Source organism: Odocoileus virginianus, chromosome 29 (genome assembly GCF_023699985.2).
Source record: "Odocoileus virginianus isolate 20LAN1187 ecotype Illinois chromosome 29, Ovbor_1.2, whole genome shotgun sequence".
Classification (NCBI taxonomy): domain Eukaryota; kingdom Metazoa; phylum Chordata; class Mammalia; order Artiodactyla; family Cervidae; genus Odocoileus; species Odocoileus virginianus.
The window spans coordinates 23,542,765-23,558,676 of NC_069702.1; the positions used below are offsets into that span (position 1 = coordinate 23,542,765).

The 15,912-nt window shown below is 35.0% G+C and overlaps 1 protein-coding gene across 5 annotated transcripts in view; it reads left to right on the forward strand.

The window, feature by feature from the left end:
• Window positions 1-15,912, forward strand: part of CNOT6L (CCR4-NOT transcription complex subunit 6 like) — a 113,080-nt gene that overhangs the window by 31,377 nt on the left and 65,791 nt on the right. For 3 of the 5 annotated variants that reach the window (XM_070458261.1, XM_020894694.2, XM_070458259.1), the window contains exon 2: window positions 15,141-15,262. In XM_070458261.1, the coding sequence (XP_070314362.1) occupies window positions 15,151-15,262 (112 nt within the window). In that variant the 5' untranslated portion in view covers window positions 15,141-15,150. Of the gene's footprint in view, window positions 1-2,479; window positions 2,504-15,140; window positions 15,263-15,912 lie in introns of those variants that run through there. The other 2 variants (XM_070458260.1, XM_070458262.1) reach the window with 2 other exon arrangements.

The following is a 15,912-nucleotide window of genomic DNA, read 5'->3' on the forward strand; positions in this document are numbered from 1 at the left end:
TCCCAAAGATTTAAATGTTCAAAAATTTCTTAAAACTTGATTTAGTGCTCTTCTACAGTTGGAGAGTAGACTGTTCTGATTTTTAGAGGTACTGTTTGCTAAATGTAGATTACCGACTTTCTGGTTAGGCTACAAAAAATAAACATCCACTCTATACTGATTATAACTTACTGTTATTCTTTAGGATTATTTATTAATACAATTATAGATTGGCACAAATGTTAGGGGATAGGACCAAATGATAGAGTTCTGGGTAGACCAGTTTCTGTAGTATTTATACTTCGTGCATTTTGCCATTATTTGAATATCATGTGTTTTTTGAAAGTAAATGATGGGATTTTAAGGCATTTATTAAAAGAAACTTATAACAGGCTGTTATCGATGTAAAAGAGCTACTAGTTTTACTAGAGACTAGTTTTTAAAAACAAGGATAACAAACAATGAAAGTCAGTTAAAGTTACTTTTACCAAGATTGTATAGAATATATGATCTTTTGGTTACTATTGTACAAATTTTTGGTCACCATTTTGGGATGACTAGCATCACTTCCTAACCATCATTGGAGAGTCCATTTTCATTTTGGAATTATTCACTTTGCAATTGACTCCTGAGAACATGGGAGTTTATTATTTAATAGTTATATTTCTTGCACTCTTAACTTTCCCTCTTCAAAGAGAATCATGAAGAAACTGAATTGTAGAGAAAGCCTCCCCTGAGGCAATTCATTTGCCTCCCTCAGTTCTATGGACTTACTGTAGCTCTTTTTCATCCTGTATTTCATGTGTCTCTGTAGACAATTAAATTACAGTGTTTTCATTAAATAAGTATTAATTTAGAAACCATATGGCATTTTTAATGCAGCAGTTTAGGTATACATTAGATTATAGTGTTTTTCATTAAGTATATGTTAATTTTGAAGTTTTTGAATAGAAATTTGCTGTGACAGCCAGTAATGAAGCCTTTCTAAAATTACAGTCAACTGTTGCTAAGTGGGAATTTTAAATTAACCCTTGGGGGCATAAGCTTGAGATTTTGTTGCATTTCTTCTGTGGCATAAAATCATTATTTTGGATGCAGTAATCTAAATCTGGATTTCTACATTACATTTATTTTCAAAACCTGAAAAAAGGATTTTTTTAGAGCTAGAATATAGGTTAGTTGCTGACCCTAAAGAATTTTGAGTTTTGAGATATCTTATTTAAGTGTATTCTCTCAATTTCAAAGAAGAATATGAGTGCACATTTTAGGATTGGGTCTTTATTTGGTTGGTACAAAAATGATCTTGATTTTGTATTGTTCAACTTTGCCATTTGATATTGGAATGCATTCTTAAGTAAATGTGGTTATGTTATTAAAAAAAGAATTGGGTCTTAGACTGAATCTGTTTACTACACTAGTGATTATAATTGTGCATTCTGAAACACTTGGGTTAAATGTGGTAACAGTCAAATATTGTTCTGTAGTCTGCTTTTATGATGGGAAGAAATAAGAATATTTTATATTTCATATGGGTCATATAAGGATGTAGACTATGAGACAAGTTTTACAGGTTGAGCATTCTTACTGCAGACAAGAGGCAAATAAGGAACATCTTTGGCAGAGTCTTTAAACTACTTTCAAAGATAACTCTCCTTGAGTTATAAGAACAAGAAACTCTAGGGAGATTGAAGTCTTTGGCAGCTAAAACAGGAAAACTGGCTATTTGAAGAAAATGTCAAGATTATAGAAAACTGTTTTGCAACATATGAAGTTACTGTAATATAGATTAAAGAGGTTTTAAAGTTTGTGACTTTTATGTAAGGTTTTTGTTGGCCAAACTAAGTTCTATGTAAAGTGAACTTTTTCCTGTGTAAAGTGGATAGATGACATTTCATTACTTGTTAATTTTCCAAATTTAAAAGTGTAGTGAATAAATAATATGATTAAGTCATAAAATGAGAGACCACAGATACTGTAAACAAGAGCCAGATAAAAGTCAGGTTGAGGAATCAGTCCTTCTTTTCTGCCATTGAGATGTGTCTTGGACAGATTACTTATTAAAATTGAGTCTCAGTCTCTAATTTGTAAAAGGAGGGCACTTAACTAGATCTCTAACATAGTCCATTTCTATATAGTTCTTCCTTTTCTAGAAGATACTTTAAATAGAAGAAGTTTTCTCTATGGTAATTTTATACTTACACAAAAGTAGGTGCTGGCTAGAATTTATATTATTAACTGTTGGATTCTTCTCAGTGTGTATTAAATTCTGTGTTGCTTGACCTTTGGGCTATAACTTTTTTTTTTTGTTATACAGCTTCCCTGATGGTTCAGACAGTAAAGAATCCACCTGCAATGCAGGAGACCCAGATTTGATCCCTGGGTTGGGAAGATCCCCTGGAGAAGGGAATGGCAACTCTCTCCAGTATTCTTGGCTGGAGAATCCCATGGACAGAGGAGCCTGGAGGGCTACAGTGCATGAGGTTGCAAAGAGTCCGACACAACTGAGTGACTAATACTGTACAAGGTTTTTAAGGCCTTTATACATTTTTCAGATAATTTATGCATTTTATTATTCATTTTAATTTTCTAAAACAAGTTTACAGTTTGACATATAGTTTATAGTTTGACGTGTGTATTAAGACTGTGACAGCTGAATCAGTAGAGGATATAGGTCCTCTTGGAAGACGAGAAGAAATGCTGTTGAGAGAAGAAAGTAAAACAGAATGCATGAAGGAGGCAACCAGGACTGATAGTGTCATGTTTATTATTAGAGTCTCTCATGGTTGGCAGTTTTTCATGTTAGGAAAATGATCTGTAGGAAAGCATAAACAGATTTTTGAACTTTCTGTGATCTTTCCTCCGCCCACCTGTATAGCACCATCTCTCCATTGCTACAGTGATATTTTTAGCAACCCTGAACTGCTTATAATCCCCCTGTACTGTGTGTGTGCATGTGTGTTAGAAGATTTGGTTGGGGAGTGGTGGGGGAGCGATTTCCTTTTCAAATGGCCCAGGTCACATAAGCTCTGATAACATTTATTACTTAATAATGAAGTTGACTTATTATAACTCTTTGATATTGTTACTAAGAGTTTGCAAAATGCTATGGACTTAATTTTCGTGATTTGACTTGCCGAAGTCCATTTATCCTATTTTTAGGCTAACATATTTATAAATGCCTTGAGGTGAAGCTAGAGATAGGAAATCACATATTTGTTTATTTTTGGTTTATACCCACTTAAGTGGTGTTTTGAATGGGAAAGCAATTTCCCCCAGATTGTTTTGCTTTACCAAGAGACAAGAAGGCTTAAACTGTTTTGTTTCCTGAGTGTATTTCTGATGATGGTATTATGAGTAATTATAGATTAACCAGTATGTCTAGTTCACATAATCACACACAAAAATTCCCTTATCCTCATTATAGTCCATCCGTCCCTCCACCCTTAACCCTTGGCAACCATTTACCAGTTTTCTGTTCCCATAAGTTCAATTATTCTGGAATATCATATAAATTGATTTGTATACTACATAGCTTTTAAAAAATTGAGGTGCAATTGACACATAATATTGTAAGTTTTAGGTATGCAACATAATGATTTGATATATGTATATACTGTGAAATAATTGCAGTGAGAAAGGTCTAGTTAACATCCATCACCTCCACACACATTTTTTGTGTGTGCATATATGGTAACTTTTAAGATCTCTGTTAGCAACTTCCAAATATACAGTATAGTATTGTTAACTGTAGTTACTATGTTATGCATTACATCCCCAGGACTTATTTGTTTTTTAACTGGAAGTTTCTACCTTTTGATTCCCCTCACTCACTTCACCTACTTCCCCTCATCACCACCTCTGACGGCCACCAGTCTGTTCTCTGTATCATATGCCTGTGTTTGTTTGTTTGTTTTGGCTTCCATGTGTGAGTGCGATCATACAATGTTTTTCTTTCTCTGACTTACTTGGTTTAGCATAATGTCTTCAGATTTGTTTGCAAATGACAGGATTTCCTTATTTTTTATGGCTGAACAATATTTCATTGTGTGTTTATATCACGTATTTATTCATTTGTCTGTTGGTGGGCATATAGGTTGTTTATACTGTGTCTTGGCTGTTGTAAATAATGCTGCGGTGAGCCTTGGAGTGCAGATGTCATTTCTAGATAGTGATGTTGTTTTCTTGGGATAAATACCTAGAAGTGGAGTTGCTAGTTCATATGGTAGGTATGTTTTTTAAGTTTTTGAAGGACCTTCTTACTATTTTCCATAGCAGTTGCACCAGTTTACATTCTCACTAACAGTACACACAGGTTCACCCTTTTCCTCCACTTTCTCACCATTTATCTGCTCTTTTTAATAACAGCCATTTTAACAGGTGTAAGTTGATATTCCGTTGTAGTTTTGATCTGCATTTCCCTGATGATTGGTGGTGTGGAGCCCCTAATCATCAGGGAAATGCATGTCAGTGTACCTGTTGGCCATCTGTATATTTTCTTTAGAAAAACGTCTATTCAGATACTTTGTTCATTTTGGTGGGGAGGGCTTCCCATTTTTTAATTATACTTTTTTTTGCCATTGAGTGGTGAGTTCTTTACATATTTTGGATATAAACCCCTTATAGATAATTGATTTGCAAATACTTTCTCGCATTCTGTAGGTTGTCTTTTCATTTTGTTGATGGTTTTCTTTACTGAGCAGAAGTTTTTTAGTTTGTTGTAGTCCGATATGTTTATTTTTGCTTTTGTAGCCTTTGCTTTTGTGTCAAATTCAAAAAGTCATTACTGAGACCAATGTTAAGCAGTTTATTACCCCCTGTGTATTCTTCTAGTTTTATGGTTTCAAGTCTACATTCAAGCCTTTAATTTTGACTTGACTTCTATGTATGGCATAAGAAAAGGATTCAATTCAGTTTCTTTTCGTTCTTTTTTTTTTTGGCATGTGGTTCTTCAATTTTTGCAACACTGTTAATTGAAGAGACTGTCCTTTCTCATTGTATATTCTTGGCTCCTTTGTTATAAATTAATTGATCATATGTTTGTGGGTTTATTTCTGGCTCTCTGTTGTGTCCCACTGATCTCTGTTCTTATGCCAAAATCCTGCTATTTTGACTACTGTAGCATTGTAATACGGAGAAGGAAATGGCAGCCCACTCTAGTATTCTTGTCTGGAGAATCCCATGGACAGAGGAGCCTGGTGGGCTACAGTCCATGGGGTTGCAAAGAGTTGGACACGGCTGAGCAACTAAACTACCACTACCACCAACTTTGTAATATAGTATAAAATCAGAAAGCATCATGCCTCCAGCTTTGTTCTTTCTAAATTTTTTTGGCTTCTCTGGTCTTTTGTGGTTTCGTGCACATTTAAGGATTGTTTGTTCTATTTCTGTCAAAAATGTCACTGGAATTTTGGTAGGGTTTGTGTTGAATGTGCAGATTGCTTTGGGTAGTGTGGACATTTTAACAGTATTCTTCCAATCCATAAGCATAGAACATCTTTTCATCTCTTCATGTCTTCTTTAATTTCCTTCATCAGTGTCTCACAGTTTTCAGTGTAGAGGTCTTTTTTTTTTTTTTTTTTTTTTTACCATGGTGAAAGTATTCCTGAGTATTTTATTCTCCTTGATGCAAACATTAATGGAGTTTCCCCCTAATTTCTCTGCAGCTTTTTATTAGTGTATAGAAATACAACAGATTTGTATGTGTTGTCTTTGTATCCTATCACTGTACTGGTTTCATTTAACATCCTTTTGAGTTTGTAATGTGTCATATCATGTTATCTGCAAACAGTTTTACTTTCTTTTTGATTTGGATCCCCTTTTATTTATTTTTCTTATGTAATTGTACTGGCTAGGACTTCCAGTACCCCGTTGAATGAAAGTGACAAGAGTGTGGGCATCCTTGTCTTTTTCCTGATCTTTGAGGAAAATTTTTTAGGTTTTTACCATTAAGTATGACGTTTGTTGTGGGTTTGTCATATGTGGCCTCTTTTATGTTGAAATTTATTGAATATTGCATTTTAAGTTTGGCATCTTTAATTTAGTGTAGTGCATTTGACATTCATCCATGTTGTGTGTGTTAGTAATTCAATCGTTTTTATTGCTGAGTAGTATTTCATTGTCTGGCTATACCAGTTTTATTCATCAGTTGAAGGGCATTTGTATTACTTGCAGTTTTGGGTGATTATAAATAAACTTTTGCTGAAAACATTTATGTGTGGGTTTTTTGTGAACATAAGTTTTAATTTTACTTGGGCACATTCCTAGGGATGAGATTTCTGGGTTCTATTAATGTATGTTTACCTTTATGATAAACTACCAAACTGTGTTCTGAAGTGACACAGTACCATTGTGCTTTCCCATCAGTAAAATATGAGGGTGTAAGTTTGTATGTATTTATATACTAATACATATATATTTAGAAGCATATGCACAAGGATGTGGGGTATGTATGTATGTGTGGGGGTGTGTGTGGCTTCCTTGTCAGTCCTAACTATTAAATTTTCAATGTAATTGTTCTAATAGGTGTGTAGTGATATCTCATTGTGGTTTTAGGTTGCATTTCTCTAATGCCTTATGTTGAGCATCTTTTCATGTGCTTATTTTATATCTGTATATCTTCTTTGGTGAAGTATCTGTTAAAATCTTTTGCCACTTAAAAAAAATTGGAGCTTCTTATGATTTTGTTTTGAGAATCCTTTATATGTTCACGAGTACTTTTTCAAATTAGTATTTTGCAAGAATTCTCAATCACCGGGCATATCTTTTTAGGTTTCTTTCAAAGAGCATATGTTTTACATTTTCAAGAAATCTAATTTATTAGTGTTTTTCTATTATGGGTCATGTTTTTGTGTTTTGTATAAGAAATATTTGCTCAATCCAGGGTCACAAAGATTTTTCTCTCATGTTTTCTTTTGTAAGTTTTATAGATTTTGCTTTTACACTTAAACTTATGATCCTTGCAAGTCAATTTTGTGTATGGTGCAAGGTGTGGATTGATGCTTCTTTATTTTTGCATATGGATATCCAGTTGTTGCAGTACCACTCTGTTGAATTACCTTTGTACCTTCATGGAAATTCTATTGACTGTATGTGTGTGGGTCTATTTCTGGTTTCTCAGTTCTGTTTCTTTGAACTATATGTGTCTGTCTTTCCATTAGTACCAAATGGTCTGGATTATCATTGCTCTCTACTAAGGCTTGATATCAGATAGTGGATGCATCGAAGTTTATATTGCTTTTTCAAAGTGTTTTTGCTCTTCTAGGTCCTTCAACGTAAACTTTAGAATCAACTTAGTGATTTTTAGATGGGGAATATTCTGAAAAAAAGAGGAAAGATAACTTAAGCCATGAAGAATGGATAGGAACTTGACATCACTGAAAAAGATGAGAATGTACATACTAGAGGAAGTAGAAAACACAGGCTAAATGAAGAAAAAAAGCGGCGGGGGGTGGGGGGTACAGGGTTTTGGAGAAGTCATAGTCCTGGGAAAATTGATGTTGAAATTTTTGATCTAGTCTGGTTACCTCCCATTTTCTGATATAGTTAATTGTATTCTTCATCTTTAGATTGAATGGGAGGCATTAAATACAAGAAGCATTAAAGACACTGATTGTTTGATGGAGACCAAGACCTAATTTGGAATGATAGGGCAAGAGTCATAAGCTTTGGTTGTCTAAATTAATTACTATTGAAATAAAATGAAACTTGTCTAATAACAGCATTATTTTGAAATTTCGAAGTGCTTGGTAGATTTGTAATTCCAGGTCTTTATTTTTCCTCTTAGAAATTATGTTTTATGTTGTTGCCGCTGTTGTTTTCTGGTATGCCACATGTGGGAGAAAATTTCTGGCTATGTAGAAAAGGAGTTATATTTTTCTTCTTTCTGCTTTTCCCCCACCTTGTCATAGTACTTTAGTAGACTAACCGTAACACTTAACTTTTACAGAGTAATAAATTATCTTTCTGGAACCCTAAAGTTTTCTTTGGATTACCATTTAAAAAAGAAGTATAACAATCATTATGGCTGTCTCATTTTCATCCAGGGGCTTTATCATTACATATACTGATGCATTTTGGGGGGTAGATAACTGGTTATGAAGGAAATCCATAAGGATAAACTGACTAGAAATAAAACATGTTGAGTACTAGTATTCTTAAAGACCAGAAAAATCCTTGGGACTACTGTTAGGTCATTATTCAGTTTGTCAGTAAGGATCATAGAAAGACTATGATCATTGGATTAGGAAACCATTTGCTGTCATCACCTCAAGTTAAATGTACTGATGTGTATTACCCTTTTATTTTTGATCATATTCCTCAATTTTAAGCCATTTAAAACTTGCCATTCTTGTCCTGGGTATGCTGCTCTTTAATCCTATCCTTGTCCATTCTACAGGCTATCTATTATTCATTACTTTCATCTTCTGTGATAAAGATCTTTTATTCTCCCTTTAGCTGTGTGTTTCAGCATAGTGGCAATAGGGAGAACTGCAATTACCTGATGAGGGGAAAAAAGTGCTAACAAGAAGAAATGAAAAATTCTTTGTGAAATTATTTGAAATTAGAATATTGTATAACTTTTTTTTTCATGTAGTACCATGAAAATGGTGTAAGCTACATGAGGGCAAGGATGCCCTTCGTCTTGTTCACTATGAAGTCCTAGTGCTTGATACAGTTCATGATGATAGCAGGCCTGCAGTAAATGTTTGTTGAATAAATGTTAAACTGGTCTGAAACAGGAAATTCCAGAAGTCTGAGGTAATTTTTTCCTTAATGACGGGTGGCTTTACCATTGTAAAACTTGAATTTTGTTTTGTTTTGTTTGAATTTTGTTTTTGTTTAGAGTGGTGACAGATTGGGAGATATGAAGATTTTGAATGGCTCTTTTTGAATGTTTCATTATTGTCATCTACAGACTTGAGTTGAATATGTCATTGAAGACAAATGTCATATGGAGGCCCTTGGTATAGAAGAGGAGTAGGACTGTGGATGAAATTGTTATTTATCTCAAGGTGTCTTCTAAGCTCTTGTGATTGCCATCAATCGTTATTTTTATCAGTATGATTATACTTTATGCAGTGTGATTTGCTGGGAGCTGTTTTTTAAGTATCAGCTGTGAGCTCCTGAGCTCACAGGCAAGGTATAAATTTTGTATGCCAGTTTTAATGATTACTACTTGTGTATAGTTAAAAATAGATATTGATGAGGAAATAGAAACTTCCAGTGCTGCAGTGCAGTGGTTATTTTTCTTTATTAAAAATGGTAAATGTAGACATATTTTCTCAGAGAGGAAAGTGGTCTTAATAATTAAGACCAGATGGCAAGGACAGATGTTAGTCAAGGTGGATATTCAATAAATAACAAATAATGTGTTCCATAACCTTTGGAAATAAATGCTGATGGAAGACAGATTTATCTGAGAATATGTAAAATGTAATAAGTCACTGACATCTTGCTCTAAAATGTAAGCAGCATAGGCTTAATTTTATCATGTTTTAACTTTGAGAACGCTACATCTCTGTCTAAGATTGCTTTGCAAACTGCTGTTGAGATGATGACTTAATTTGTCTGTGGCTGCAAGTGCCTATCTACTGGTTTATACTTCAGGGTTGGATTCATTGAGTTAGAAATTTGGTTCACTATGAAGCATTCTCTTGTGGTTGGAACATTTTTTCTTATTCTGAATTCTAAATGAAGTAGGATTAATTTCTGAAACTGTGCTGAACTATAGACTGAGATAAAATGACCTTAAATTTAGAGAAGGTGGTGTGAGGGAATCTGTGGTTTAACACTATAATGACATATCTTTATATGCACTATAGAGTCTGCTGTTTTTTTGTTTTTAATAAGCTTCTCCAGATAACCAAAATAAGCAGAAGTTTAGTTCTGGCCTTTAATACTTTGCTCTGATTTGGCTCAGATTATTATTTGTGGGGGAGGAAAATGGGGCAGGGAGGAGTCATGTTGCATTATTTTCCAAGTCCCAGATACAAAACCTGAGATTTGGGGTTCTGTGGCAATAGTGTATTTGGTGGTAATTCATGTATATTTTGCAGCAACCTATTCATTGAACAGCATGTTATATAGGAATCTTGTATTTTATTTATAGTTTTGGAAATGTAAATTTTTTATGGCAAAGTAGCCCTAGTGTTATGTACAGTATTACTTTCAGCCAGAAAAGGACTGAAGTACATTTTCCATGAAGTTAGTATTTTACAAGTTTACTTGAAGTTTTTGCATAATTTTAAAGAAGACTGAGAAATAAACTAATGAGCATCTTCACTGTATATAGTAATTAATCACCCTTCGGCGATGATTCTCTTTCAGGATAGTTCATGTAGGAACTAAGAAGTAATCAGGTTCTTTGTTCAGGACTGACAGTTGCTCTCAGGAATTTTGCACTAGATTCTGAAAAGCCTGCATTGGTGATATACTAAGATTCAAGGAATGGAGGAGAGAGGATGGCAGGTTCAAAGAAGCTTATGTAGTCAGTATTTGGGGAATTATGTGGAGTATTTTTCATGGTATTGAAATGGGATTGAAAAGTGCAAGTTAAAAAGGCTGTGTTGTGAAGGGATTTTTTAGTTTACTTTGTTACATTATCAGGTTCCCCTCCCCAGTGTAAATTAGGTTGATGTAAGGGGATGATCCTTTGGGAACTGATGTAAGATATTGCACAAATTAGAAATTTTTGGAAAAACTGATTGAAAAAACCTGCCTTTTCATCAATTTAATAAAGTTAGAGAAAAGAATTGGCTGTTAGACATTACAAAATAAAACATTTCTCTTCCTTGGATGAAGTGTGTTCATCCAGTATTTAAGCCTTGGACTGACCTATATCTTAGACTGTTGAGAAAGCACATTATCAGTGTCACATTTAAAGATTTAAGTTATATTTGAATTGTTATTTTATACATTAAATTATTTTGAAATAGGTTTTTGTGATATATCTCCAAGATGAAAGATTGGTGCTGAGAAACTGAGCGGGAAGATAAAGTCTAATCTAATAGGAGGATTCAATAATGCCAATTTCCTAAATTTGAGCTAAGTTTTTAAGTAGCATGTTTGAAAATCTGATGCTTAGGACAGTAGTGATCACCAAAAACTACAGACTCTATTAAATTAGTTAATGCAAATAAGTGTTTTAACTTCAATCAGACTATCCGAATTTAGTTTCATTTTGAAGGATTAAATGATTTGTATTTTTATTGACTTCTTAACCAAATCCAAAAGAGACCTTTGACACATAATATAAAAGTATTAATTGTACTTTGGTTTTTACATATTATAGACATTGGTAAGCATTTTATGGATACGATAAACAGATTTTATAAATTTTAATAGACTTAAACAAAGATGGAGACTTATAAAAAATTTTTAAAAAGAAGTATATAGTTCTTTTTTTTTTCATTTATTTTTATTAGTTGGAGGCTAATTACTTCACAACATTGCAGTGGGTTTTGTCATACATTGACATGAATCAGCCATGGAATTACATGTATTCCCCATCCTGATCCCCCCTCCCACCTCCCTCTCTGCCCGATTCTTCTGGGTCTTCCCAGTGCACCAGGCCCGAGCACTTGTCTCATGCATCCAGCCTGGGCTGGTGATCTGTTTCACTCTAGATAATATACATACTGTTCTCTTGAAACATCCCACCCTCGCCTTCTCCCACAGAGTCCAAAAGTCTGTTCTGTACATCTGCGTCTCTTTTTCTGTTTTGCATATAGGGTTATCATTACCACCTTTCTAAATTCCGTATATATGTGTTAGTATGCTGTAATGATCTTTATCTTTCTGGCTTACTTCACTCTGTATAATGGGCTCCAGTTTCATCCATCTCATTAGAACTGATTCAAGTGAATTCTTTTTACCGGCTGAGTAATATTCCATGGTGTATATGTACCACAGCTTCCTTATCCATTCGTCTGCTGATGGGCATCTAGGTTGCTTCCATGTCCTGGCTATTATAAACAGTGCTGTGATGAACATTGGGGTGCACGTGTCTCTTTCAGATCTGGTTTCCTTGGTGTGTATGCCCAGAAGTGGGATTGCTGGGTCATATGGCAGTTCTATTTCCAGTTTTTTAAGAAATCTCCACACTGTTTTCCATAGTGGCTGTACTAGTTTGCATTCCCACCAACAGTGTAAGAGGGTTCCCTTTTCTCCACACCCTCTCCAGCATTTATTGCTTGTAGACTTTTGGATAGCAGCCATCCTGACTGTCGTGTAATGGTACCTCATTGTGGTTTTGATTTGCATTTCTCTGATAATGAGTGATGTTGAGCATCTTAAAAAGAAGTATATAGTTCTTATATAGTAGCAATTTCAGATATTAGCATTTGTGTGCCAGAAGAGATGATGACTATTAATCTCCTCTCTAGATTTTAAATTATTTAGGGAAATTGATTAATGACCATTTCATGAGATTAATTTTTAGAGGATCATTGTTGATTGGAAAAGGTGGGAGAAAGCTGGTAGTTTTTAGGATTATAAAGCATATGATCATTCCACAAGTACTTATTAGGTGCCCACTGTGTGATAGGAGTGTTTTGCAGGTGCCTCTGTGGTAAAGAATCTGTCAATGCTGGAGATGTGAGTTTGATCCCTAGGTCAGGAAGATCCCCTGGAGTAGGAAAATTGCAACCCACTCCAGTATTCTTGCCTGGGAAATCTCATGGAGAGAGGAGGCTGGCAGGCTACAGTCCATGGATTGCAAAGAGTCAGAGCTGGGCTCCCTGTGCTATATATATAGCAGGTTCCTGCCAGCTATCTATTTTACACATGGTAGTGTATATATGTCAGTTCTAATCTCCTGATTTGTCCCACTCTCCTCTTTTCCCCATTGTCTCCACCTGTCCGTTCTTTATGATTTCGTCGCTTTTCCTCCCCTGCTGTAGGTGCATCTATACCATTTTTTGCAGTTTTATGAAAATGATTTAAAATTAATGAAAGATAATCTGCAAATTTCATAGTCTTAGTTTTACCCATTGTTATTGTTGATGATGAATTTGTAGCATGTCTTTGGATCTGAATCCATTTGATTTGGTTTTGCTTGTTAATCTTGTGTTTTTGTAGAATCTTACATTAGTGTGTAGGAGTACCCACAGAGATACATGTGCCTTATGGTGCATAGTAGAAATTCTAAAAACCTTATTACCTAAAAATTTTATATTCAGAAATATTTTACGTAGGCCACATAGGGTAAAAATCAAGTTTTTCCTCTGTGAAAAATGATCATACTGTTTGTGCTGTATGAAAATCCAGGACATTTATGGAAAATAAAACATGTTTCAGTATCACACAGTTATGTGATAAGATTAGAGCTGAAGAGCTTAACCAGGTTCGGAAGCTAATTACTGTTAACAGATGAAAAAAATCTGGAAAACTTCCTCTTTGCTCCTTTTAGTAAATGGGAAGAAATGACTGTTTTTCCTTCAGAAATACTAGAGCAAATTATGGGATGGGAAATTTTGATTGTACTCTTATAAACTAGCTTTGATTTCTTGATACATAATGGAATTCTTCCTGTTTTTCTTTGTTCTCTGTATGTAACAAATTTCAGACCATCTGAAAGTAACTCTTCCACTGAGATAGAGATTCTAAACTACTTGGAAACAGTCCCAGTTTTAGGTGCTTGGTTTTGATGTCTGTATGTATATCTTTGTGTGTTAAAGTGTGAGCAAAGAAGCAACTATAAATAGTATGCAGATACTGATCGATGCTTTTGAATTGTGCTGTTGGAGAAGACTCTTGAGAGTCCCTTGGACTGCAAGGAGATCCATCCAGTCCATCCTAAAGAAAATCAGTCCTGGGTGTTCATTGGAAGGACTGATGTTGAAGCTGAAGCTCCAGTACTTTGGCCGCCTGATTCGAAGAGCTGACTCATTTGAAAAGACCCTGATGCTGAGATTGAGGGCAGGAGGAGAAGGGGACAACAAGGGGATGAGATAGTTGGATGATATCACTGACTCAATGGACATGAGTTTGGGTGGACTCCTGGAGTTGGTGATGGACAGGGAGGCCTGGTGTGCTGTAGTTCATGGGGTTGCAAAGAGTTAGACACAACTGAGTGACTGAACTGAACTGAACTGATAGCTTGTAGGAGTTCAAGACCTCTTGAATGGTTACTTTAATGGCCATTTGTCATCTGATTCATACATTGCACACTTGAGTTTTATGTATAGTTGGTTGTCACTGATGATTGTTCAGTTATTTTTGCAGTTATATAAAGAAATAGCATGCTACTGCAGTTACATAAAGAAACTGGTATACTACTACTTTAAATTAGGGTGGCATGTAACTCATCATGCAAATTGGACACTTTTGAGAATTATATTAATAGTGACCTAAGAATAACAGATATAAACCAAGATTGGCCCATGTAAACCAAGATATATGATCTTAATTAAGATGCTTTTGATTACAATTAACAGAAAACACAAAACTAGTAGTTTAAACAATAAGCAAATAGACTGGCTTGTATATTCAAAAAACCCAGTGCTGAAGAGTGCTACAGGCGTGGTTTGGTCAGGACTCTGGCTTTGTTTCTCTGTTTTCTAGCCTCTGACTGCTATGGCTGGCTTCCCTTTTAGTTGTTGAATGATTGCCAAGAGTAGTTGGGGTTATCTTCTTTTTCATGTATGACGAATAAGAGAAAGATTACATTTATCTTCCCATAAATGTAAAATTAGTCTTAAGCCTAGTGATTATTAGATATTTCTTAACTAATCTCTGTGAAAGGGAGAATATCTTGTGCTTATTGTCTTTGACATGGAATATTTGAATAGCACGAGGCAAGGAGGATAAAATTACCTTCGTTCTCTTAGACCAATCAGAGTCTATCGAGGAAGCTCTCAAAGGGTCAGTCTGTCTTGGAAAGCACAGCAGCTAAATGAAGGGGAAGGGGTGCAGTGAATGTTTGGGAAGCAATGACCATGTTTTATTGTGAAGTCCAGAGTCCCTGCTTCTTTGCATTTTCCTTGAGGCCTCTGTTACTAAATTCCTGCAGCCTAGCCTACTTTGAGTGTGTTTTCCTTCTAGTGAGAATTTAGGGGTAGCCTGGTAAGGGGGAAGGAAAAGAAAACTTACCATCCCATTTTTCTCCCTGTTTTATGTATAAGACTATAATAATTGGTTATCTTTTTTCCTTTTTCTCACAGACTAATAGGGATGCCAAAGGAAAAATATGATCCTCCAGATCCTCGCAGAATTTATACCATCATGTCAGCAGAGGAGGTAGCCAATGGGAAAAAATCTCACTGGGCAGAATTAGAAATCTCGGGTGAGTGAAATCTGAAACATTTAATCTGGGATATGATCGCAATAATGAACAAGAGTTGAGTATTACATTTTTGTCATTGCTATACATTTGAATTAGATGAATTAATTGAAAAATTACAAGATGCTGAGGTACTTAACTAGTGTTCAACTTACTGTTTTATCTGTGACTAAATGTCTTTGTTCCCATTCTTTCTTTTTGAGATTAATACCATGGGCCACAGGTGGCATCTAGAACTAAAGGCATTGGGAGTGCAGTTTCTAAGTAAAACCTGGTTCTTTGATATAATAGATTTTTTTTTGACTATCACAGAGTAATCATTTTTGCAAGTTGATATCTTTGCCATCATCCTATCATCCCATTGTTGGCAGAGTAGGAATCCTAGAAGCTATCTGTTTATTCTATAAAGTGATAACTATGTTACATGACTTTACATGGTTAGGATTTGTTAAAATAGAATCTGGTTTCTGAAAACTCATAACCCCAGTCTAATCAGTGAGAAAAACACCAGACAAACTGAAGGACGTTCCACAGAGTGAACGTTTCAGGGTCCTGAAAACAAGGAAAGAATGAGAAACTGTTATAGATAAGAGAAGACTAAAGAGACATAGCAACTAAATGCAAAATGGTATCTTGGATCAAATCTTCTAACA